The 27,169-nt window shown below is 37.6% G+C and overlaps 2 protein-coding genes across 3 annotated transcripts in view; both read left to right on the top strand.

Annotated features, from left to right (window-relative positions):
- Positions 1-659: 659 nt before the first annotated feature.
- Positions 660-12,022, top strand: LOC145780722 (somatostatin receptor type 2-like). The gene is made up of 10 exons (XM_082592347.1): positions 660-786; positions 1,534-1,675; positions 2,474-2,636; positions 3,076-3,257; positions 4,785-4,883; positions 5,698-5,920; positions 9,038-9,289; positions 10,864-10,976; positions 11,416-11,547; positions 11,741-12,022. Exons 1-10 carry the CDS (start codon positions 732-734, stop codon positions 11,829-11,831), a joined length of 1,452 nt encoding a protein of 483 aa, XP_082448473.1. The 5' UTR covers positions 660-731; the 3' UTR covers positions 11,832-12,022.
- A 4,998-nt stretch (positions 12,023-17,020) lies between these two features.
- The window catches only part of LOC145774426 (ATP-dependent 6-phosphofructokinase, platelet type-like), a 29,846-nt gene continuing 19,697 nt past the window's right edge, over positions 17,021-27,169 (top strand). For both annotated transcript variants that reach the window (XM_082585686.1, XM_082585679.1), the window contains exons 1-7: positions 17,021-17,216; positions 18,248-18,337; positions 21,158-21,231; positions 22,024-22,101; positions 24,225-24,336; positions 24,772-24,905; positions 25,579-25,842. In XM_082585686.1, coding sequence (XP_082441812.1) covers positions 17,150-17,216; positions 18,248-18,337; positions 21,158-21,231; positions 22,024-22,101; positions 24,225-24,336; positions 24,772-24,905; positions 25,579-25,842 — 819 coding nt within the window. In that variant the 5' untranslated portion in view covers positions 17,021-17,149. The remainder of the gene's footprint in view (positions 17,217-18,247; positions 18,338-21,157; positions 21,232-22,023; positions 22,102-24,224; positions 24,337-24,771; positions 24,906-25,578; positions 25,843-27,169) is intronic.

Here is a 27,169-nt window from a genome sequence, read left to right as displayed (position 1 = left end):
GTTTTAAATTTTCAGCTTCTTTTATACAAATAGGCAAACAATTCCAGCAACTGGGAAGGTGCGATTTCCATATTGTGTCTTACATGAAGGATTGCACAAGAGCAATTGATGTTGAGAACGCAAAGTTCTGGCAGGCTTATAATGAACAAACAAAGTGTCCAGATAGTTCGGAGCAAAACCATGGAAAATTTTATAAATTTATAGACATATTTTGAAGCGAATACGATACAATACTGGAAGCCAATGCAGGGATTTTAGAGTAGGAGTGATATGCTCATGTTTACGTGTTAAAGTAATTAGCCGAGCGGCAGTATTCTGAACTCTTTGAAGACGCAAAATAGTATTTAATAAAATAGCAATAAATAAATTAAGGACAAATTGGAATTTTATTTCGCAATGAATTTGAATAATCAAGCCGGGATGTTACAAGTTAAAGTTTTACAAGCATCAACGCGGTTGGTAGCGAGAAATCAGACGTTAAAGATTAATTGGTTAAAGTAAATTTGTAAACTAGAAATTTGAAACAATTCAAAACGTTAAATTGTCAACAGCATCATATGTTTTATGGTAGGTTGAGTATTTTTAATCACGCCGTCATATTTTATGTTTTTTTTATCTTCACGTTATTTCTTCATGATGAAACCTGATCGTACATACCAGGCGTGTACCAATCTTCAAATCAGGTTTAACTTCTTTTTGTATAAATACTGTTCTCAAGCAAAACATTTCCAATGATGAACGCAAGTTCACCTTCAACAGTAGGATCTCAGACACTTGTAGGAGAAGGTAAGGTGCACTCTGTCCTTAAATTCTATACTCTCTGGTCATTGCATAACCCAATTTAACAAATCAGTTATTTTTTACATCGTTGGGCGGCGTTGAATCAATGTAAAAAATGACAGAGTTGCTGTCTGGAAACTTCAACGCATATCCCAGCTAGCAAAATCGTCTTCTTTACATTGATTCAACGTCTGAATCAATGTAAAAAGAACGGATTATGCTAGCTGAGATTGCATAGCTTAACATCGTAACATGACTTCATAATTCCTATACGGCATTGCATGAACTTTTGGATTCAGAAACGGATATAAGTAAATATAATGTTTGGAGACACTCCCAGTTGCTTCCAAAACACTTGGATTGTTGGTTTCAAGCCATTGTTTGTCATGCTCCTCTTCAAATGGGTTTGTCTGGTCCCAGCAGTCCCAGACAGCTATTTGACCGCTTTTACATTGATTTAACGTCTGCAAACGTTGCATTAATGTAACAAAACGATTGATTTGCTGTCTGGGAAGATCCATAAACATCTCTAAGTGACTCGAAGTAAAGTGCTGCCAAATTGCTTTCAAATATGCTGATATGAATTTTACTGCGGAAATTTGAAGCCTTTTTTTTAAAAATCAATGCGTTTAAAGATCCAACAAGAAGCTCCAGATTTCAGCAATGCTTTGGTTTGTTTCGTATGTACGAAACCGTTCAACTTGGTATAAAGCAGTTCAGAAACCAACTGACAGCAAATTAAACTTTTTTCAGATGTGCACAGCGCAGAAATCAATTTGAACATTGTGTCCGCTGCAATTGTTTTGGTCATCTGCATATTAGGCTTGCTAGGGAACCTTGCCGTGCTCTTTGTGATTATCGTGTTGAAAGAATACAAAAAGTCCAACGCTCACTGGTATGCAAAAAAGTATTTGTATCTGCTGTTTTTTGGAAAAAGGACTGTTTAATTGTAACATAATAAAGTACGATGTAGATTTCATGGCGGCTAACGTATCATATCGATTGGTCAAAAATACGCATTGAAAGAAAAACTAGTTAAAAGAAAGCGAAACTATCGGAAAGCACTGACATTATATGCTTCGGTATGAAAATACTTCAATATTGAATCATTTTTATTAATTATTATCTGTTAGATGCAGTTTGCAGGATATTGTGGAAATGCTGACGAGATCACTATTGGCATAGGCCCCATCTTTTCTCCAGTCTACGTCATTTAAATCATATTGATGCAATGTTGCGAACAATCATGGGGTATGCAAATTATTGTGCAGACACAGATATTGAGAGTATAACTGGAGCCCGGTGCCAATAAGATCCTCAAACCCTAATCAAGACACAAGAAAAACACGATAATTATATCCAAAGAATGCGCGGGTGGTTTCTTCAAGTTCCCAGGCCCCCTTGGAAAGATTGTGCGCTTCTAATATCATCCCGACTCGGAGTTTAAAAGTACCCCCTGATCCCTTCTGTCAACACGACTGGAGAGAGAAATGTTTGTTTTATTTGCCTTTCCAATACGAGTCGATAAAAATAAACACAATTACATAAAAATCAAAATATGGCAATAGAAAAGCCTGGCAGCACCGAACAACCTTGCGGTTAACCAGTCAAGGTGCTGCCTGTACACATGCGATCTACATAATATGCAATGCATATGTAGAAACAAATGTGATTTTTCTGTGTTATATTACAGGTACATGTTACAATTGGCCATAGCTGACTTTTTGTTTCTTGCCACCCTACCATTCAATGCATCAGAGAACTTGCACGACGCGTGGATATACCCAGAATGGATGTGCAAAGCCAGGGAAACCATTCTATTCATCAACTATTACGCTTCGATGTTGTTTTTGATGGTAAAATCAAAGTAATTTAAATGCAGACCGTAGTGTGATGCTTTATGCATTTTTCTGTGTTTAAATGGCTTCACGTGATCTTCACTCAGTGCTTAAAATTATTTGCTTCTTTATCATTTATTAGAGGGAAAAGGCGGTGGGATGGCGCAGCGGATAAAGCGTTGCCTTTCCAATAATGCGAACCTGGTTGGATACCCTGTTTAAGCTGGTTGTTGAAACACCGCTTACCTCTACCTAAGGTGTAATAAATTAGGTGGCTGTAGTTACGGAAAGGTGGCCGTGAGAAAGGAACTGGCCACCCCACTCCTCGTTAGTGCCGAAGGCCTAGTGTGATGAAAATCTTATCTCTCATTTCTAAAGCTCAGTAATTGAGTATGAGACTATCTTTACCTACCATTAGTTGCAATGCATGTATATCAACATCTGTATTTTATTCCAGATCATGAGTTTAGATCGCTACCTTGCGGTCTGCCACGCCTTTTCAGTTCGTTTACAAAGATTAAGAAAACTCAAATTTTCTGTCGTGATTGCTTTCGTGGTTTGGGCCACATGTCTGGCAATGACTTCCCCAATGATGTTGTATGCGTTCAAGGCAGGTGTTCCGCCACATTGTAAATGCACGTAAGTCGTTGAATACTTTCAAGTGCCATTGCAGGCTTTCCTCTAACTTTAAAACTAAGTTAGACTTTTTGAAAGCCTTGAGTAAAGCGGAACATTACAGGGCCGTGAAGTCATGCAAAAATATACGACTCCCACTCCTTTGTTCATAACTGGCAGACTCCGATTTTGAACACGCCAAACTCACTCCGACTCCACGACTACGACTTTATATCTCTGGAACATTATTATCTAAAAGGATCCACATCCCAGCCAGCAAGCCCAACTGGGGCACAATGAAAATTCAAGTGGTCACTTGGCTTGTAGGCATACCCTGTACGTTATTTATGGGTCACAAGGGGTTAGGGAACGTTCAAATATTACGTAACGCCTTCGAGGGGGAGGGGGGGTTTATGCAAAGCGTTACGTTAGCGTCACATCGGGGGGGAGGGGGTTCAAGCAAAACGTTACGTAACGCTTTCGAGTACGGAATGGTAGTTTTTTGTGCTGAATTCGTAGTGAAAAAGCGTTACATGGGGGAGGGGGGGATTGAAAAAAGCGTTACGTTGGCGTTACATGGGGGAGGGGGGGGGTCAAAAATTCGGAAAAAAAAGCGTTACGTAATATTTGAACGTTCCCTTAACCCAAATCCAATTTTTCATGTTAGTTTAATTAATTGCCAAAAAACGCGCCCCATCTTTTAATTTCAACTTCTTAATATTTTCTTTTACTTTGAAAAAGAAAGCAAGAAATACTGTATGAGCATTCATTTGAGTTGAATCTGGGTAGCCCGGTTGCAAAAGCTAAACATGGGTGGTAGTTGGGTTGCCCAATATTAAAAAAATGTTTTTACAAAACAAAAATATTTTTATTGGCTGTATAGAAACATCTTTGTCAATGTTATTTTTATACAGCCAATAATTATTGCAAGGGTTAAGGTGGGAACACATGTGGGTTCAGTTTGGGCAGCCCATTTGCACAACAACATTTTACAAAATTTCCACTGAGTTGAATTTCTAACATTTTTTCAAAATATTAGTAATTAAATTAATGCACCACTTGTTATAATGGCACCATAGACTCTTTACGCATTTTCTACTTTCATCTTCCCTTCAACCACAATGAAAAGCTGCTTTCATTACCTCTGATCTTGAAGTTTTTGGCTTGAGGTTCAGTGGCGCATCGCATCTATCTGTGATCCAGATTACAAAGGACATCGGGTCGACACCGTTCGGAAGCGTTTCTTCTCAAAAATTTTCAAACTGGGCTGCCCAGTTGCATAGAAACTTGAGCTCAAGAACAAATATAACTGGGACCCAATCGGGCAGCCCAGTTGGGATTCAATGTATTGCTCGTTTAGTACCCAGATGAGACCCAGTTGTCATTGCTGACTGGGAATATAATAAACTAAACAAATAGATAAAAAAAATTGTTCTTATTCCAAGGTTTAGCTTTACACTTCTTTGCCACTGTCAATTTCATAAATTTGCGTCTTTACCTTCAATTTGGTTATTTTTAATATTCTTGTAGCTGATTGCACTGTTTTACCAGGTATGTATTTCCTGGAGAAAATCACATCGGTCTTCTGGAAGAAGATTACAAAGTGGCAATGGAGATAAGTGGATCCTATGGAGGAGAAACTCAATGCAGGTGAACAACTTCTTTGTTCTGAACCTTTCAGTAAACCCTTATGCATAATAATAGTAATATTAATAACAGTCACTTTTATTGGGCTGTGTGCTATTTATCGTAAATATATTGTAGATGTAGATGTTGCTCTAGTCGCTGTACAAAGCAGACAATTTAAGTGCAGCAGCATAGTGAAGCGTCGAGTACATTGTTAACTTAAATTTATTCCCAGGGTACTGACTGCGAAATATAGTAACGAAAATTAAGTGCCGTATTTAAATTACAAAGCCTTTGATGTCAGTATGCACAGTTTATTCAACCCACATTAACCAACTGGAGTGGGCTTTTTTATTTATTGAAGCTGTCTTGACCCAGAAGTTAGAAGTTATATTCTGGGATCTAACTCAAAAGTAAATAGAACTCGTGGATTGTCGCAAACATTGGTAGATCGCTCTCATTGGTAGATTCGGCGTTTTGTGGGCAATAGCATCACCGTCAAACATGGAAACGTAACTTTATTTGCGGTGTACAGTATTTGCAAGAGTTGGATTAATGTATACCTACACATCATTGTATTTTGTAGAACCCCCCCCCCTAAGGCTATTTGCTTGATCCGGCCCTATTTTGGCCCTATTTTTATTTGCCTTGATCTTGGTCCCAAACATAAAATAAAGTTGCTATGAGAGCGAAGTTCTCTGTCGAATTGGTATAGAAAATAAAGATAAATGAAAATAAATAAAAGAAAATAAAAATTCTTTTTCATGTAGCTTAATAAAAAAGACGTAACTTTATGACCTAATAATAATGACCCAACCAAAACCATTTGTATTTTTAGAGAATTTGATCTCTCACTTTTCAACATGACAATCATCGGTAACTTGACAGCAAACTCTTCAACAGATCAAGATTATTATGATTATTACGGAGACTATGGTGGTGCGAGTGGAGATTACTCATCAGATGTTGAATTTGAATCATGTAACTACAAGCATAAACCTATGGGATGGAATGCATTGATAATCTTTAATTTTACGGCGATGTTTGTGTTGCCACTTACGGTGAGAACTTGAAAGGATGTAACAAAAGCTTAACCAATCGATTTATTTTTCAATTTAATTTGTATTAAAACACAGCAAGAAATTTTATAATGTAGCTATACTTCCTTGTACAGCACAGCGGCCACTGCATTTTTGTTTAATGTCTCAATATGCTGTAGACTACTTTTGATAACTTTGCTATCTCGCAAAAGTGGAAGTGACGTACAATAAGTTTTAAGCCGGTTATAATAAAAAATAGATCGAATGCTCAATACAATGGTCAGAGCGAATGATAATAAACTCCAATTTGGGGGTCGAGAAAAGTTTTATCAGATTTTTTTAACGTCTGCTTGTGATCAATTTAATCTTTCTTAGATTTTATTGAAATACCTGCCACTTAGTCTACGTTACGCTATATACATGCAGGTCGTTTTATTGAAAGATGTGATTGCTTTTTTTTTGTTACTTGCTTTTATTTGGTATTTCGGCCCTAAATACTGTAGGCTAACTACAATAAAAAAGAAAGTTTGTTTCATCTTGCAGCTGTGTAAACATGGGCGTCCGCAGGTTTTCGGTTAGGGGGGGTCAAGATAGGTTCACTTTCACCGTCAAGAATTCCAAGTCCGGTAATCTGAATGATTTATTAAGTTTTAGAATTGAAGCTGGTAATGGAATTTTGAAAGATCACATGGAGCACGCAAGTGACAATGCTAAGTATACATCGGCTCGTATACAAAACGAGATGATAAGTTTGTGTGAAGAAACCAGGGATTCATAGTATAGGGATCGCCAACTCGGCTGGTTTTCTGACAAGCGGAGTGTAAAGGTGTTGCCAGATATTTTTTAATTTTTAGAAAAAATATTATTTTGGCATTTTTAAAGTAGTAGTCGCCCAAAACTTGCTAGTAAATAACTCTTTTAAAACTAATTTAAAGCAATTTTATTATTCACTTATCAAACTATCGCATTTTTTGCAAATTTAACCTCTCTTTCTAAGTTTTATTTAAATTTTGTGCATAAATTTACTTTCTTATTGCAAAGTAAAACAACTAAAAACTACTTTAGCTCACTCTGTGTAACTTTAAACTTCAGGTTAGTTTTAAATGGACAAACTTTGGGCGACCACTACTCTTTAAAAATGCCAAAAAATTAGTTTTTCTAAAAATTTAAAAAATATTTGGCAACACTTTTACACTCCGCTTGTCAGAAATCCAGGCGAGTTGGCGATCCCTATACTATGAATCCCTGGAAGAAACGGTTAGAGATGAAATTGTTACTGAAGCAAACAATTCCGTTGGTTTCTCAATCTTAGCGGATGAGACCGCTGACATTTCAGGAAAAGAGCAACTAGCTATTGGAGTGAGGTTTTTCAACGAAAAAAATCTCGTCATTCGAGAAGAGTTTCTTGGTTTTGCGTCACTGAACGAAATGGACGCAGAAACGATTGCAGGGACAATAATAAATCAGTGTAATAAGTACGGTCTAAATTTAAATAAACTACGTGGTCAAGGATACGATGGATGCTCCACTATGGCAGGCAAAGAAAATGGAGTACGCAAGCACGTATTAGAAGCGAGTAGGCCTATCCGTTGGCAGTATTATTTTGTCCACTGTTCAGTTCATCGCCTTAACCTCGTGGTCAACAATCTGAATGCAGTTTCGGATGTACGGAACACTATTGGAAAAGTGAAGGCTATAATAATTTTTTTTAGAGAGAGCCCGAAACGAAGATGCCTAAAACCAAACACGCCATTGTTATGTGAAACGAGGTGGAGCGCGAAATATAAAAGTAGCCTATAAAACTCTTCGCGGGAAATTTCACCAAAATTCACAGGCAGTTGGAGAATTTAGCGCAGCACGAATCGAATGCAAAGGGACGGCAGACCGCACACCAGCTGCGGACCGCTTCTGGAACCGCTACTTTTGTAGTAACGCTATAGGTTTTGTAGACTGTCACCCAAGCCCTTCAGGCAGTCCAACTGAACATGTTAGGTGTCAAAAAGCACATTGACAAACTCGTAGGCTATCAATGTTTTGTGATCATCAGCAAAATGCAGAAAACATTTATACAGCGGTATTGAAGTCAGCCGAAGAAATCGGTGTCACCATATCTGTCCCACGGCAATGTGTCCGTCAAGTATTCAGAGCAAATACTGGTGGCACCAGTGAGGAATACTATCGCCGTTCCATTTACGTTCCTTACATGGACTCTTTAATACAGTCTCTGAAAAGCCGCTTCTCAGAGACGAACATGCCGGCATTCATGTTATACCGACTGCATCCAGCGCAGATGGAGGAATTTGACCGTTCAGACTACAAAGCCCTGGTCAAAACCATACACCAATTCTACAACTTTGACAATTTTCAGCAGGACGCCATGTCGATATGACATAACCATAAAAGGAAAATTTCCTCAGTCCGAAGACCAGGAAGAATTGGAATTTGTGGACTTGGTGAAAAATATGGAACTTTTTCCAGCTGTACGTCAAGCGATGATAACATTACTGACCCTCCCCGCCACTACTTGTACGGTAGAAAGATCATTCAGCACAATGAGGTGGTCAAAACATGGCTCAGATCAACCATGTCTGACGACAGGCTATCTGGGCTGTGTATGATGAGTGTCCACAGAAGCCGAATACACTCGGACGAAAATTCGATCATCCAAAAAATCATCGAAAAATTCGGCAAAGACCCACGTCAACTTCACTTTTTATTCAAGAACTGATTAACTAAATTGGTGGCTGATTGTTCTTTTCTCTATGATTCAATGTTACGAACAGCTTCATTGAATTCATGCCTATTTTTGCATGTTCTCGTTTTTTCATTTTTTATCCAACAATTTTCCAGGGGGGGTCAGCTGACCCCATTTGCCCCTATGTGCGGACGCCCATGTGTGTAAAGTATTTTAAGCCCCGCTTGATACAGACAGAAGTTTATCAAATGCTGCAGTCAAGTAAATCTGTTAACCTACTACATTGACTCATAGTATGTGGCATTTTACTTTTGAAATATAATTCATCAAAACTTAAATCGAAACAAGAATAAAATTTAAACTTGAGCACAACACATGCTTTAGCTGTTATTTTTTTCCTTGTTGTCCCATCTCCTACTTACCTCACACTGAATTACTTGAAGGTTATGGTGATTTGCTACACTCTAGTGGTGAAGCATATGAAGAACATTCAAGTGCAAAAGACTTCAACAAATCAACCATTTCTGTCAAAAAAAGACGATCTCAATCACAATATAAGTACAAGTGTAAGTTCGGGAACAGGGCGGAAAAAGATAACCATTATTTGTGGAATGCTAGTGGGTTGTTTCGTCGTGTGCTGGTTGCCTTTTCACTTGATACACATGATCAAAGTGATTGGAACAATACCTGTCAATGTAAGTTATACCCAAGTAGCCTACTGATTACTTCCGATGTTAAAGGCAATAACGTAGAGAAGGTTTTTGATTGATTGATTGAATCTTTATCCTCGGACTGTGAAAGCTTCTTGCAGAGCTTAATCCTGGCAGTTTCGCATACTTGTAGAGGCTTTGAATCACTGACGCGGGCCCGGTCACCGAGATTGACAGAGTGAAGTTTCCGATTGTTGCCGGGAAATTATTCCACTCATTAGATGCCGCTGAATGGAGAGCATTTCTTAACGTGCGTTGCTCAAGTGCACACACAGAGAGTCGAACCAGCGCAGCTTGATCTTGAAGCTTCTTCGTTCCAGAAGTCACGCGCTAACCAACTGACCTATCGGGGCGGCTTTGTTTTGAAATACTCTCTTTGAAACAAGGTTTTCTCTTTGACAGATTTTTTTAACATTTTGTTTTGAAATGCTCTCTTTAATACAAGGTTTACTATTTTACTTGAGCAAACTGAAGTTTAATTGCTTTTGATTGTACAAAGCGTTTGAGAACATTTATTTTTTTGCAACTGATTTGTTGTGAGATTGAAAACATAACTCGAAGTTTTTTCGAGTCTGTTCCCTAGTACCATTAACATATTTGTCAGAACTTGATCTATGGGTGAAATGTCGGATAATTTGAAAGGACTTAATTAAAATGACCATCGTGGTTAGAGAAATTCATGACATAGTTTTGTAAGAGAATAGGAAATTAATGGGCTTGATCTAATTACTGAGACTAGACAATTGGGGAAGTTCAACTTCTATATAATCTTTGCCCTTGGCCAGTTTCTCTCATGACAGGTGAATTCAACGTGATGAAGGCCCCAAGAAAGAACTCCATGTACTTACGCCGATGATTTGAATGCATACAATATGAAATACATCTTTTCAAGGCCTTTTTCGCTTTGTGTTTTGTGGTGTTCTTGCCGGTAGATGACAGTAAAGAGTGCGGTTTAGTTCAAATTACTTTTTATGTCACATCAAAAAACAACATAGCCTATCCCTAACATAGCAGAGCTCTAGAAAAAGATAAAAGCGACAAACGCGGACGTTTTTATAACGTTCTTGATACGAAAACAGGACAATCAGTTTAAAAGATGGCGCGGTCGTAAGACCTTTGTAGAATTTTAAACTGTAGAAAACGCAAGAGAAAAAAAGAGCAGGTGAATTTTCCAAAAAATTGTATAAGTACAAATCAAAAAAAACAAGACAAAAATAAAAAGCTGATGCAATTTTAATTATATTTAGATGCTTGGTACAAGCTATAACTCATCACAACAAAACTAAGTTAAGGCGCATCATTCATGGTACGGTAGCCTATGGCCTAAGCTTAGCCTATGTTGAGTTGGCAACTGTTTTCTGCTCAGAACTTTCTACAATGGATGAAATTGTTGCAGCAATACCAAACTCTTGTAGGCTATTTCGCAAGACCATTTCGGTTTCGAGCACGAACCATCGCGTTTTGTCGTTTCTACTTTTTTCCAGACCCTGTCATGCCAAGTAATATTTTTGTTTGATGATCGAAACTAAAACATGAAACTGAAACTTGTGTTGTCGCAGAGATATTTTTGTGAGGCTTTACATATCATTGGATCGGGGATTGCTTACTTGAACTCTGCTTTGAACCCCTGGCTTTATAGCTTTCTGAGGGGCAACTTTTCAAAACGATTGAGGTAAGTAGCTTTAGCGATTGCTATTTTACTTCGTAGGCTACAAGCTTTGTTTCATTCACTCACATCATCAACCATATGGTCCCATTGTTTCGACCTGCAGGGATCTCATAAAGTATTTTTCATATCTTTCTTTTCTTTCTGTTGATGTGCTTTTTCATTTAAGTTAGTAGTGATGTTCCTAATAGGCCTAGCCTACAGTTTTCATAACATTTTTTACGACCCCAATGTGTTGTATCAAAAAAGTTGGTTTCGAGTTCAGTTTATAAAGAAAAATAATCGATCATATAAAATTTGTTTCGAGCGCTTCTAGGCCTACTAGCCTACATATTTATAGGAGCAATTATTATTATTGCCAATTCTTAAGTTTCATTATGAACTAAAGTAGGCTACCATTAGACAAGACATCATTTTGCCTGCAATCAAATTTAATCTTTTTTAGGCGTGCAGTTAATCGAATCCTAACAAGAAGTGATCCGTCCAATAGATTTCTGTCAGTTCGTTTCAAAAGAGCAAAAAGGTGTGATAGCTTCAGTTCGAGCAACGTTGCCACGATTGTAACCAAAGTGTTCAAGTAAGTTAATGTTTAAGTAAGTTGTAGGCTACAGTAGAAAGTAGCCTAGGATGTAGCCTAGTAAGTAAGTTATAGCTTATTAGGTTTTTAAGCAATTCAAATTCTCCTTTTATAAAAGTTTTACTCCGTGGGTTTTACTGAAAGAGTTTTATGTTTTTATCTGTGTAAAACAATAATTCATCGTTTGCTTCAGAGACACGAATCAAAAGGCTTTCCTTGCTTCTGAAGCTGAACATATTCCTTTGGATCTGACGAACTTCGGGAGAAGTAAATTTGAGAAGTAAATGAGTCTTTTCCAACTTCCAATGGGAATAAAATTGACAACCGAGAAGAAAAGCTAAATATCAAACTGATACGCGGCCGCGGTGTTTTGACAAGATTTTTTCTGTGTTTGTAAATTATTATTTGCAAATTTTGTATTATTTTGAAAACTCGCCACCGCATAATGCAGTATATACATAATATATATTCTAGTTAAGAATTTCTTTTTCGCTTTCATGCTCAACCATAGTTGGATACCTACGCTTGCAACCTACAGTAGGTGGCAAGTGACAGTCTCGTTACCAGCGGCTCCTATAGTGGGTGAAATAATTCAGAGTCAAAAACAAACTAAAACTTTATTCTGTTAAACTTTGTGACCGGGCCTGCGTATCACTAGTTCACACCCAAGTGATAAATACTATCAAAACTATCGTTCAAACAAGCTTTCTCAGCATGAAGACTAAAATTCAATATCGACTAACAATCAAACGTAAGCTTTTGATTTTCTTAAATGTGGTGAGGTTCTGGTCAACCTTCTCAATACCAATTGTAGGCTAAGATCATAAAGCGGTGCGGGTTGCCCAATGTCAAACATCCAATCTACACCGAGATGATTTAGCACTGAAACAACGTTATACAGTAGGCTACCAATATGCACATGACTTTCGTTCACAATCATCCTCAACTTGAAAGAATCCGATAGCACAGTTATTTTTGATGCCCAAAGCTTCAAACCAAACAACGTTTGCACGTCGTTCCAAAGAAATCGGTTCAAGGCCACCCTAAACCCTCCGGTCGTGTTCCCTAAGGGACTGAAAGTCCAAAAAACGAGAGCAGCTGAATCGATGACTACACAGTAGCCTACGTCGCATTGCTGCTTCCTGTTGACTTGTGTTACATCAACAATCCCAATAGGCCTATAGCAGGGCTACTCAACTGGCGGACCGCGGTCCGTTCTGGGTGTTGAAGGTGGACCTCGGGCTTCTGGAAGAATAACCTCATTGCTACATTTTAGTGCCTCTTTAAACAAATTTCCGTTAGGGAAAAGCATTTTTTTTGTGATTATCCAAGGAAGTTGGGACTTTGCCCCCAGACTCCCCAACGCATTGCCGTCTTCTCTGATGTGCGATCCACACAGCTACACTACAAAGAAACAGAATACATTTTTTCCTTTTTTATTTCTTTGTGTCAGACAAATATCCAAGTCGTGTTACATAGCCTACTACCAGAAAAGTGTTTCGGTGCTCGTAGGCTACGGTACTGGTTGTTTAATTTTTGTGGTTGCATATGAAATATTCACCGGACTGCAAAAATATTCAAGTTGTCAATATGGACCTTTGCTAACATTAGTTGAGTAGCCCTGGCCTATAGGCTAAATAGGGTAGGCTAGGCTACTGTCGTCGCACAAAATAAAAACATGCTTTGCCTGGAATTCAATTTCAATACGAACAAAATCATAAAAGGTTATTTCAGCGATGAGTGGAAGTTGGACAGTGCGTGAATGTTTATCATATTTGTGAAACCTTCAGTTTTTTAACTTGACTATTAAGATGATCCAGCAATTAGCTCTTCCATTGTAGTCTACAATCACCAGCCTTATCTACGCTTTACAATCAAAATTTAATTGATTTAGTTTAACTTGATCATTGGGTAAAAACCAAAAACGACTAGGCAACTTGATTTTAACGCAAGTTATAGACTTGCAGGGGTTTAGGCTTTTATCAGAGGATGATTAAGAACATGTAGCCTATAGCCTACGGACATATGGTAGCCTACAACAGAACCGCTACTGACGTAACTAGCCTCTGCTTCAATGACACAGAAGTAGCTTATGAGCAGTGCCGGTCTTGGGGTTTTTCGGGCCCTGTGCGGAATATGCTTTTGCGGGCTCCAATGACAATAATCCAATTCAGTGGCGTAGCTAGGTACTTTGAAAGGGGAGGGGCGGCGGTGGCGGCGTGATCGCCAAAGACGACAACCAGCGGCGGGGGGTCTGGGGGGCCCCCCCAGAAAATTTTGAAAAATTACTTTGAATTTGGGACATTCTGAGAGCATGTTCAACAAAAATTTAGGTATGAATATTACTGTGAAATGGTGCTGTCCGGTGGCATAGCAAAAGGATAAGATCATGCTTTCTTTGGCATTTTTCGGAAATAAAGCTATGTCTCTACAGTATGTTGAGTCTGGATGCAACCTATTTCGTCCCCTGAAATCGTGTAACAAAATTAAATTTCGATCGAGAAATTTTAAAATGTTTGCGGCAACTCCGATCAGCGATTTCGGCTATGTCGTTTTTTTTCTCGATCTTTTCAGGGTACGAAATATTCAGGCGACGAAATAGGTTGAATTCGTTGAGTCTCCATGTTTTCTTGTTGCGAATTCCTTTGCTGAATCCACTTGTTGAATTTTTCCTTTGAAAGTGACAAAATTACTGCATTTTCTGAGTAAATTGCGGGCCCCCTAATTTGCGGGCCCTGTGCGATCGCACGGTTTGCACATCCCAAAGACCGGCACTGCTTATGAGTTTCAAGGAATTGTTTTAATCTTGTAGTTGTAGGGGTATATATATGAAGTCCTAAAGTTCCACAAACGTGCTTGGATTCGTCCACTTGAATCTTCAAGCACAGATCGATTGTCTTTAATCTTAATTTTATCTTGCCAATGAATGTCAATGTTGTTTTTTCTTCAGAACCAACAAAGAAAGGCCTTTAATTTTTAGCTTGAAGTTCTTCAGTACCAACTGAGAAGAAAAGTCTTTATTTTTCTTGTGCCGTCAACCAGGGCTACTTTGAACACTTTTTTCACGTATTTGCTTGTATTTTCACGCCTTTTTATGCTAGAAAGCTCAGATTTAGCCAAAATTGGGGCTGTGTGTAAACGCTCAAGGAAGTGTAAGCAATTTTTAAACAAGTAAAAATTTGGGGCTTTTTCCGCCAAATTTGTGGGTGTTCAAAGTTAGGGTTGGGGTATTCTATCTTTGAACACTCACTTATTATGCATATTTTAGGCCCTAATTGAGCAGTTTGTTCAATCTTAGGCTACATGTCACGTAACATTACTTTGAACAAGTTTTGCCATTTGAAAAAGTTTCATGATGAAATAACTTCTAAAAAAGTCAATAACAAGCCCCCCTACACCCCCCCCCCAGCAAAACTTTTTCAGGACGAGTCTCGTAATAGGCTATTGATTAATATTATAGCCTACTGCCCTAGATCATGAAGCAAAACTTCACGTAATGTAATCATGAAGCAATCATTACTACTTTTCTTGCAAGGTTTAATAAATCACGGAGCAAATGGTATTAAATTTAATCACGTGAAAAGCAGTTGTATACAGCGATCAAAACACTGAAATGACAACAAACGCAACAGTTCATGCCATGTGTATGAGAAACATGGCGCAAACGAACAACCTCAATACAGCCACATGTTAGGGCTACTTTGGACATAGCTATATCACAGTGGTGTAGTCCAAAGAAAATGTTCGGGCTACTTTGAACACTGTTCAAAGTTAAGTAACCAAAACTAAAACAGTGATGCGATCCAGAACTTTCGTAATTACAAGCGATATGCTCAACACAAATCCAGTTTTCAATTATCCTCGACATGCTAATAAAATTGAAACCTTTTTCTAAAAAAACTGGATCAAAAGCTCTTTTACTTTCCAAGATAGGCATAAAAGTTTCCAGCCTACTTAAAACTGTTATCTGGGGGCAAAAAATTAAAATTTCCAGAAAATACTCTCAAAGCAGTTTTACTATCAACAGTATTATTATTTTGCCATTTTTGGAAAGGACAATTAATAACGATCATTTGATGAAGTTTTCCGCGAAATGCAATTTAAAGTGTTCCTTTTACAGGCCTTAAGACAAGGGGTAGTCGGATTTTTAAATTAGTGTTCAAAGTTTGACTACCGTTCAAAGTAGCCCTGGTTGAGGTGCTTTAAGTTTTTCTGCACCAACTGAGAAGAAAACGGCTTTAATCTTTTGCTTCTGTAGACTACCAACCGACAAGATCGTCTTTTATTATTTATGTGTTGTCTGTGCTTCCGTACAAACACTAGCCAGAGAATCGTCTTCATTATTTCTTTGCTTCTGCAGCCTACCAACCAACAACTTCGTCTTTATTATTTATGTGCTTTAAGTGCTTAATTCTTGGCCTACCAACTAACAATCCACGTATTGATGGTCACAACGGTAAACCATAATCTCTTTGTGGGAAAATTGTAACATAAGATTCCCGCATCAGTTCGTCTGCATGTAATGACCGAAATAAAAAAACACTCTTCTGAAAACGTCTATTCGAGAATTGTATTTCTGTAAAAACTAGCCCACAGCTGTCGAAATTGGGTGCAACGAGATACACCACTAAACTTGTCACTACAATGCAAATTACTTGGATAAAAGACGGAAATTTCGTCCAGCTGGCAGCACTAAACAAAACAGTTAAATATGCGACTAACTTTCAAGCAACAATTTTACGAATGACTAGAATAATTTGCAATATCTCAAACGCACGTAAGCAGCTATGTGACGTAATAATGATAGACAATGATAAGTTATTCAAGCACCTGTTCAAGCCTGGTTCACACCTGCTCAAGTTTGGCTTACACTTGTTCAAGTAATTAAAGATATAACGATGATGTAATGTTAAGCTGCAGCTGCAAATGTTTTACAGGTCTTGCAAACGATTCTGCAATCTGCTCATTTTTAGCAATAGTCCATTACGTCAGACGCCAAGATTCAGTAGACCTGAACGGTTTTATCTGACGTTTGATATGAAAATTGTCCGTAAGAATAATCAAGAAAAGTATCATAAATTGAAATATACGGAAAACGATTTTATTATTATTTTGCTATTTTCTGTCCACACCACATGCAAATTTTCTACAATAAAAAGAAGTAGAAAATCTTGAAATGGTCATGTTGCTCAATCCTTGGTATTTTGCAAAAATATATAGGCTAATTCTTGTCTTTTACCGATTGTTGAATAGGCTTAGAAAGTATCACTGCGGTTGTAGCTGAGACCGCATAATCAGCTGATGTTTCTTTTACAGACAGCATTGATCTTGAGGTCACGACTCGATGTTATCTGCAATGTAACAGCGGTGGCGGGCGTGACGAAGGTCACGTAGTCAAGAAATTTTCACCTCTTGTCGATACGCCAGTCAGACGGCAATTTCCGGCTTTGCTGCTTGCCTCTTGTCACCCTACGCTTACTTCGCATATGCTAAGTTATAACTTTAACAGCATGCAGTTATTGTTTTCGCCGGTAACCGTGTTTGAGATCAACCATTGACAATCCAAACATTGTGGCTAAGATTACAAGGGGTGAATGCAGCAATGTCGTCAACCCAAATAGACCGAAGCAGGTTGAAGAGACCTGGTTTGGGTATGGATAGGAATCATGGTATGTTACAGTCTGTACATTGTGTTGAACTCAGTTTAAAGTAGGTCATATCTTATTGTTTTATGCTTTAACTGCATGCCCAGTTTTGACTGTTACCGTAACTGTCAAAGTGGTTTTTGGAAGATATTACAATCCTTTTAAGTTACTGTACACTTACAATGTTCTACATTTTGTTATGATGTAGCCAGTAAGAATTGCCTGAGTCCAACTAGCGTGCTAAGGGTATCTACCGATATGGTAACTTGATAAGAGTCAGAGAGGTTATTGTTGTAATCTGCTGGCTAGCAATGTTAGTAGTTGGTACGGTACGGTACTTGAACAGTGATAATAAATAGCCTGGCTTACTGCTCAAATACATAGCATAATATAACGTAATGTTCAATGTGAATGACATCTTAGCCAGCTAACTTTTCGCAAGACTACTGTACCGTAACATCTTGTAAGTTAAGAAAACAAATGTTTGTTTTAAAACCATGTGTGTTTTGTAGGCTAGTTTCTATAGTTTTAGGCTATTTGCATTATGTTGGTTGACATGTTCCACTAGACAGTGAGGTTTTATGACTGTCTGAAGTCTAAACTCACTAAACAGTTGCAAAAACTGGTGTTTTATTGTTACAAACTCGTTTCTCAAGTAGGCTACCATACCGTAATCTCATAATTTTATTGTTGATACAATTAAAAAATCCAATATCAACAAATACAAATCAAGGATATCAATTAATTTGTTGTAACCTTCTTCATCACATCACCTATACAATTGAACTTTTAGTTTCAGGTTTACTTTTAGGTTGATTTTATGCAAGTGCATGTCAGTAGGCTGGTTGCTTTCAAGCTTTTTTATGTTTAGTATGTTTTGCGTTTTATACATATAATAGGCTATAACAATAAAATTTCTTTAATCTTTTAGTAACATGGACTGTAAAAGGTAGATATCTGTGACCAGTGTAACTCGAGTGGTGCTATTTCAACAACTTGTGGTGCTGCTTATATTAAAAATTATATAACACCCAAGATGCCTTCAACTGGATTAGGTCATCGGAAACTTCGACGGTCCACTTCAAGTTCGTTGCTTGGTGCTGGAAAATGTATAGCTGTGTTTACCAGCGGTGGCGACTCCCAAGGTAAACTTTACTTAATCGAAAACTGAAGAGCCTAAAATGTAGAAACTACACTCATGAATGTTCAGCAAATTATGTTTTGCAAATTTTACCTGTATTGTCTTTATCTTTAGTGTTATAAAAATAAAAAGAAGTTTTAAAGAAGACTTTTATAACACCGAAGATGAAGACAGTATATATAATACATATATAGTTTTCAGAACGTTGTTTGCTAAACATGAGTTTGTTTTTTTGCAATTTGGGCTCTTTGTTTTTTGATTTGATAACCAGGCGTTCTAACCATTTTACTCTTAAACTGTACAGTAGCCTAGGCTACATCTTAACGAGAATATATTGATTTTTGCATTTGTTTGTGGTTTCAAAGTGGTTTCTGAAATTAATTTAAAGTTAGTATATACATTCTTCCAGCTTGTTAAAAACAATCTCCTGTATTATTATTGTCTCGGTTGAATACCAATGATATATATATAATAATATATACCATATTTGCTGCAAATAATTTTGAAATCTTGAAGATTCTTTACAATGTATATAATATATAAACTACCTTAAGAATAACCTTCATAGGACTACATTTGTGTTTTGTCTTGTATCAAACATTTATATAAATCTAATTTTAAATGAAAAGGTTTTGTTCTAATTACACAAATTTCAACTTTTAATTTGAAATGTCATGAAAACTTATGTTTTTTCCTGAATGTACCCAGTTGCGCCTCTATACGGCTGCATTGACACTGTCTGCTTTGTAAAGCGCTGAGGAGCAACGCATTCTGTAATGGATACAACGCTATATAAAAACAAGCATTATCATATATTATATATAATATGATATATATAACTGCAGACAGGACGTCACTGTTTCGACCTTAAGGTCTCCTCAGTGCAATAAATCGCACACTAGACATGAACGCCTTATATTACTATATATATAAGTAATGCAGCGTGGGATTTTTCCATTTGTGGTACGCAAGGAACCACATTTGGATACTTTCACCCATCTTGCCAAAGTGCTCAAACTGCCGGAGCAGTGAGCTATGCGCAATGCAACAGCAAGATGTCTGCCAGCAAAGTGCTCAATTGGCGAACCAAGAGCATTACATAACTGCAGACAGGACGTCACTGTTTCGACCTTAAGGTCTCCTCAGTGCAGTAAATCGTACATATATACACTATATCAGGGTTCGACCTTAACTTTTTTTTGCACTGGCCAACCGGACCAGTGGCTCACCATTTGCACTGGTCCGCACGAGATCGCACTGGTCCGTCTCGTTTACTGATAAAAACAAGATTGTCGTGGGAAGCACGAGGCCAACCCAGGAAAAACCACCTTAAAACGACAATAACGAATGGTGGCAATAACATGGAAATATACAATGAAAATAACAGTAACAACAGTTTATCTAGGCAAGACATTCAATCTACGTTGAGTCTTCAATCTACTTGGGGCTCTTCTTTAATTTCTGAATCCGATGATGGGCCATAATCGGAATCTGATGACGGGACGATCACGGGGTCAGAATCCGATGTGTGTTTGTCTGGCCTTGTAAACAAATAGCCAGTGTCGGGCCTTCTTGACCTCACAGATGAATCGTTTGCCAGCCATAGATGTATGGCAGGTTTGGGGTCGAAACTAGGCTACCAGAGCTCACGTGTTGTTACGATTACCCTTTTTCTTACAATTTAACACCTTCACGTGATGTTGCGATTGCTTTCTTCTTACGATTTAACACGTGATGTTGCGATTGCCTTTTTCTTACGGTTTAACATGCACGCATCACGTGTTTTGTTGTTTGAAGAGAAGTGCAAACGAGAACCACGCATTCTAAACGATCAAACGACATAATACGATGATATTTTCGCACTGGACAATAAGACCAGTGCAAAACTATTCGTACTGGTCCGCGGGGAACTCGCACTAGACATTGGCCAGAGGACCAGTGCTAAGATCGAACCCTGCACTATATTAATTAACCGTAATAATGAAAAATGTTGTATGATACAAAACATATCATTATGCATATGATATATATAATAATATATATACCTAGTTGGTCACAGCGGTAAACCATAATCTCTTCGTGGGAAAATTGTAACGTAAGATTCCCAAATCCGTTCGTCTGCATGCAATGACCGAAGAAACACACACTTGAACTTCTTTTCAAACAGTGTATTCCTGTAAAATTAGCCCGAGGCTACCGAAAACGAGGGGGTGCAACGCGTACACCACTGAAAACTGTCACTACAGAACAGATTACTTGGATAAAAGACGGAACCTTTGTCCAGCTAGCAAGCACTAAGCCAACAGTTAAATGTGCGGCCAACTTTCAAACAATCATTTTACGAATGACCAGAATAGATATCAATATCTCAAATTCACGTAGAAAGTAACTGTGACGCAATAAATGAAAGACAATTATGAAGTCATTCCAACAGGTGTTTAAAGCTGATGTAATATTTCCTGTTTAAACAGGCCCAAACAAGTCCAAACAAGTTTGACACAAGTCTATGAACGATGGTGCAATTTTGGCACATTTTCTAGCAACTTCCATGACGTAATATTCAGTAGACTTGAACGGTTTTATATGACGTTTGATTTGTACAGAGATTGGCCGTAACACTAGTATAATACATAGTATTATAATACATATATAGTATGTTTATTTTGTATTTATCTCTGTAGAATATCTGCCACACTGATAGGTTAATTTTTCGATAAGTCAATATGCTATAGACGTAATTCTGAGTTCTGACTGGAGTAAAGGCCAAGATGATGACAATTGTTTGGTAAATTTTTAATAGTCATGCAATTTATTTGAATTTAAGGAATGAATGCTGCTGTTCGGGCTATTGTAAGAATGGGGATAACATGCGGAGCAACTGTCTATCTGATTCATGAGGTGCAAAAATATCTAAATGTTTAGTAGTCTTAGAATTTAGAATGTTTTGTGCAAAGTAAATGTACCAAAGATCCAGATTTTTGACTTTGGTTACCATTTGGTCTTTTGCTGCCATCTTTCTTAAGCAAACTACTTTTCATTAATATTTGTGATGATGACACAGTATTTCACCAACACAACTAAATAAGCTGAAGTGACATCATGACATTGCAACGTCTTTAGCTTTACATGCTCAGTCTGGGGGATACATTGTAACACTTCACAGAGCAAATTTGAGATGCAGATAATATAGTCTGCATGATCAGAAATTCGTCAGCAACAAATGATTTTTCCTCACCAGCAACTTACTGCAAAAGCAAACTGGTTGCATCTCACAGGTATCAGTACTGTTTCTGCTTTTATTAAAACTTAAATGGGTTCATGAAACATGCTATTACTTTGAGTATTACACAAAACATTTGCTACACATACTCTGAAAACCATAAAATGCATACCCTATGATGATAATTTTAGTATATTGCACAAATCAACAAGATTAGGATCTTGTTTTTTTTCTGTGATTATTTGCTCTAAAATGAGAAGGCCTAAATAGTATTTGCCAAATGTTTATTAGCTTTGACGAGGAAGGAGTAGAACTAAATTTTAATGATAAAGAAGTCACTGCTTTTTAGAGAATCTCCTCTAGAAAGGTTGTAGTTTTTGTTCTGTTCACCCTGTTAATGTTTTGTTTCACCAAACAGCGACAGAAAATGTTTTTAACTACGGTCTTTATCTCTTTCCTAACAATTTCAGGGTTACCAAGGTATGGTAGATGGGGGAAACAACATTGAGGAAGCCAACTGGGACAGTGTGTCAGGAATTCTACAAATGGTAATTTTTATTCACACTTCTTTCAATTATGACTTTGATGAATAAAAACGTTTTTTGTTTCAAACTAGTTTTGTCAACTGTTAATTTTTTATAACGAATTTCAGCAATTATTAAAATCCATTCTTCAGTCTGTTGTTTTCTCTGCAGTTGAGTCATTGCATTTATAAAAAAAAAATATGGCCAATAACATATTATATGTAGTTATGAGCAGCGAATTTGATGGCACAGAAATTGCTGGGTAATTTTTAGGGTTTAATAACAAGTTCTTGATGGGTACAATACTTTTGTGAAAAGTCTTGGACTGCACTTGCTTCTGTTAACAGAACTGGCACCTAACTGCCCTTCTTCACTAATACACGAATTCAATTTTGTTTGCGGTTTTGAAACTCTTACTACAGTATTGATTGACATATCTTTGAATTACTGATGCAACATCTGCGTGGTATGTAAGCCATGTATTGGGATTTTTAATCGGTTTTTAATAAACTTGTTGAACATTATATGTATCCAGTGGCGGCTCGTGGTCTCAAAACATGAGGGGGCCGCATCAACCAGTAGGCTAACCTAATATAAATAATTATAAACCTGTACCGGACTGAGTTATAAATGCACTGAGGTAGGGTTAGTAACACAGTAACATGTTCTTTTAATTGGCTGTCGTCTAATGTTTTTATCATTTAAAGTAAACTTTTGATAATGGCTTGAATTTGGTCAAGTTTAGGTGGTCACCAGATGGAGCTAGTACTATTTTGGGACTTGGTATTAACTTAGTTGGTTAGATCTATGCTTGTGCTTTCCAACGATAGCAAATTTGTTGAAATTGAACAACAAATGAATAAATGGGAGACAATTTCCTTCAGGTGTTTTTCAGTGCATTTCCACCCCGTACTTCCTCCTTTATAATAGTCCGTTCCAACGTGTGTGACGTATCATGACGTCATTATCCCAAAAGAACGAATTGTGAAAGAGCACCAATAATTACAGTAATTGGCTTTACTTCACATGAAAACTAGTCTGTCTCAGTGACTTCTCAAAACACAGATCAAGTAAAGTAACCTTCGATCCCTTCACCTAATCACCGATAGCTTCCACAGTCCACACGCTTACCCTAAAGATTTACGAGAACCAAAGTTGGAATCCCTGACTGGGGTCTTCTATTTGCAGTCCCTACAGCGCTTGTTCAGTGACGCTGGAAAACTTTTTTCTGAAAAACCTACGTCATAAAAAAAAAACAAGCAACACCGGACCTGCAAAATTTGCAGACCCAGAGTTGCCAATTAATTTTTGTAACACAAATTTTTTTTTTATTCCAAAAAAAATTTAATATTAAGAGTTTTTTTAATTCTTCAAGCGAAATAAATTAAAAAAAACATGGCAAAACTATCTATATGTAATATAATTCACAAATGCACAAAAATGTTGGGGGGGCTGCAGTCCCACAGTCCCTTATGACGAGCCGCCACTGTATGTATCATTTATGTATTATTTTGCATTCTCGTCGCTGATAAATATTTGAAGAAAAGAAACCACTTGACTCATTCCTGCGTGACTTAAACTTGGAGAAGTATGACGCATGGTGTAGTGTAGTTGGTTTGATGAGGGGTGTGAGGTGGGCGTGTCAGACCGAATGTTGTTATGCAAAACCGTTGCAGTTTCAACTTCCTTGTTTCAAATTTAAATTTTGCTACACGTTAATTTTACTACAGGGGTAAAATCTGCATACTTTAAGCTTTTGATTGCCCAGCATGTTGAGTTTGTTGAGTAAAAAGTTGTTTTGTTTACCGGTATGCCTTTTGAAACTGTGCTATGTACCACATGTGTATTTAGGTCATTCACACTAGGAAGCCTAACATAACGCCATCAATTTTTATAAAATGTATAAATCTAATTTTTTTGTGTAATGTTACAGATGTTTTGTTGTTTGTAACTTTTTGCGCAATTTTTACTATAGAGCCCCCTCCTTGCAAATGTATAGTATATGTAATGTATATATGTAGTTGATACTATCTATTGTTTCAAAAATATACGCAATCGTAGCATTATTTTCTCAACCATCTAATTTACATGACCTACAGTCCTACATTATCACTTAAACGCGCCATATAGCTCGTAGTGCGTTTCAGGGTGGAACTACCATTGGCAGTGCGAGGTGCAAGGACTTCCGTGAACGTTCAGGCCGGCTGAAGGCTGCTTACAACCTCGTTTGTAAAGGAATTACTCACTTATGCGCCATCGGTGTGTACTTGTTTCTGTGCATGATATAAGGTTAACCAGAGGCGGCTCCAGCCCTGGACGTTTTGTAGTTTCAAAATTTGCACGCGATAATTTTTGTTTGGAAGTTGAATTTCATTTTGAATGTTTAATTGGTTTTCAGCAACATAGTCCTGTGTTTTAATATGCTAGACAGGTTCACTATACATGACCTAGCCCCCTGAAGACGTCAGTCGTGTCTGATTGACAAAACGTTGGAATAAAACCAGATTAGTTTGCACCAGAAGACCGCATATCATGTTATTCAACAGATCATGAGAGATTTTGATGTAAATGATCTGGCGGTATCATCATTGCTTGATACAAAGTTTGCAAACGCCATGCGTGCTGCAACGAAAAAAAACGTTAATTAATAATAAATTATTACGTAACTTTTGTTAAAATCTTTTTCACCACCAGGTGGTGATGGCACGTTGACCGGCGCCAACTTATTCCGTGAAGAATGGTCCGGTCTGCTGCAGGAGCTTTGTGGTACCGGATTGATCACAAAGGAACAGACGGAGAGGTACGCTTACCTCAACATAGTGGGCTTGGTAAGTTGATGAAAGCTTATGTCGATAATATACAGTACTCCCAGATATCGTAATTGGTAATCGGCGGAATGGCTGTGAACGTTTACTTGTTATTCTGTTCTTTCTGATGCCAAGTTATAGTTTTAGTAGGTTATGAAACGTGATATTAAAAACGAGAAATCAAACTTTTGACACCAGTCTACCATTTCCAGCTGTTTTGTCGATAAATTATCTGCTATAAAACTTGGACTGTCGCAGACAAAGTGCTCAATCCAAGTTCAATCAATGGCGGACTAATTAGTTTTTAGAAAAAGTTCGTTATTAAAACACGTGGAATTGACGAGTCTTATCTGGCGCGTCTGTAAGCTCGTCATTCACAGACGTGATTGTGCTCCAAGCATTGGCTCCAAGCCAATGTCTGGATGCCAGACATTGCGTAGGGCTTAAAGAAAAAGCAACGTACATTCTTTGCGATTTCTTAAGCCTTGTCTGTTCCAAAGACGACCATTTCATAGAAACATCACACTCACAAAAACCTCCATTTCACATTTTCTTTATGACTGGTTCACTATTTTCATTTTTCATAACTGCTTAATTTCCTCCTCGTGCTGAGTAGTGAGCACCATTGCCTTCATTTATATATTTTAACGTTTATTTTTCATCATCAATCTAACACCGTCGTGTCGATTCTTAGGTCGGTTCCATCGATAACGATTTCTGTGGTACTGACATGACCATCGGTGCCGACAGCGCTTTGCATCGAATCATTGAATGTGTCGACGCCATCACTACCACAGCTGTGAGCCATCAGAGGGCGTTCGTGCTTGAGGTGATGGGGCGACATTGTGGATACCTGGCTCTGGTAACCGGACTGGCTTGTGGAGCAGATTGGATCTTCATCCCTGAGAATCCACCAGACGACGACTGGGAGGACAAGATGTGCACCAAGTTGAACAACGTACGAATCCAGAAAATAAAAATGGACATAAGTGATGCAGATTTTGTGTTGCACAATGTTAAAATGCTTGTTGTTGCTAGATGAAAATTTGCTAAATTGAAAACATATTTTTATTCATATGTCTCCGTCTTCTACAAAAGAAATTAACTTTCAAATTGTATGGTTCATTAAAATCAAACGAGACAACATGACAGATTCCGATGCCATGCGGTGACCTGCGAACCAGACACTCATGATTAATAGATGTTGCTGTAATTTGTCCCGAGGCTGAGAAAGTGTCGTTTAAAGCTTAATCGTAGCAGTTTTGCATGTTTGTAAATTTGATATTATACCTGCATTCAGTAGCATGGGTCGGAGCGTCTAGAAGGTGTTTTTGGGCCCGATATGATTTTAGGGGCCCAAACTTTTCATGGGGCCGGAGAACTAGGAAAATAATTAATATTTTTTGAAGTCGTGTTTTCTTAGCAAATGTCTTATTTTGGGGACTCGGGAGTTTCATTGAAATTATGACCAGAGTCATTTTTTTATAAGACAAGAAATTTTATGAGGATTTTGTAATGCCACCTCTCAGATTTTTATGATTTCCACATATGTAAAAGACAATGTATATGGGAGCTGAATAAAAAAAAAATTATCAAAATCCGAGTTGTATTTCTCGAGATGTCACTCATTAAAAATTTGTGTTTTTTAATTGTCACGCATGAGCGATTTCATTGTTTTTTCTTATTTCTTAAGATCTAGTAGTAGGAGAACAGTGAAAATTGGTGATCTACCATTTTAGGAGTCAAGGAATTCAAAAATGTTGTCTCTGAAATGATTGCAACAAAGAAAATATCGAAAAGTTTGAATTTAAATTTTTTTAAGTAGGCTACCACCAGAGGGCGCCCTAAGAATGGTGACTAGTAAAATCATAACTTTTTTTTTGTAAGTTATTCTTTATTGATGTGCTATTCCAGTAAACATAAGGAAAACTAGGCCCCAGCTTGTTTTCAGGTGCCCCAAGCCTGTTGAGTTCAGGGTATATTTTGAACTCAATTCTAAAGTGCAGCCTACTGATACATGGAAATATATGCCTTTGTTTTGTGTGCTGACAACATATTTGCAAGTTAAACCATTTTCAATTTTCAGCTGTGAGTATAGATAAGCAAAAGGTCAACAATTAAAGTTATTTGCATGAACAGCTAAAGCATTTAAATATACTGGTAATGCACATCTTTAACCTACTTTGAGTTGAGTCTCACTCAGCCCAGTTAACAATGTAGTCAAGTCAATAAGCTGTTAGATTGTAACTTGGTAATTAGAAAGACTTCTAAGATAGACTGTATCT

This window comes from Aplidium turbinatum, chromosome 1 (assembly GCF_918807975.1).
Source record: "Aplidium turbinatum chromosome 1, kaAplTurb1.1, whole genome shotgun sequence".
Taxonomy (NCBI): domain Eukaryota; kingdom Metazoa; phylum Chordata; class Ascidiacea; order Aplousobranchia; family Polyclinidae; genus Aplidium; species Aplidium turbinatum.
Note: the sequence above shows the minus strand (reverse complement) of the source record. Positions and strands in the feature narration are given on the sequence as shown.

Coding starts and splice junctions, on each gene's coding strand:
- LOC145780722 (XM_082592347.1), top strand. CDS start 732: ATGATGAACGCAAGTTCACCTTCAACAGTAGGATCTCAGACACTTGTA. Junction 4,884..5,697: donor GGAGGAGAAACTCAATGCAG/GTGAACAACTTC, acceptor TTGTATTTTTAG/AGAATTTGATCTCTCACTTT. Junction 10,977..11,415: donor AACTTTTCAAAACGATTGAG/GTAAGTAGCTTT, acceptor AATCTTTTTTAG/GCGTGCAGTTAATCGAATCC.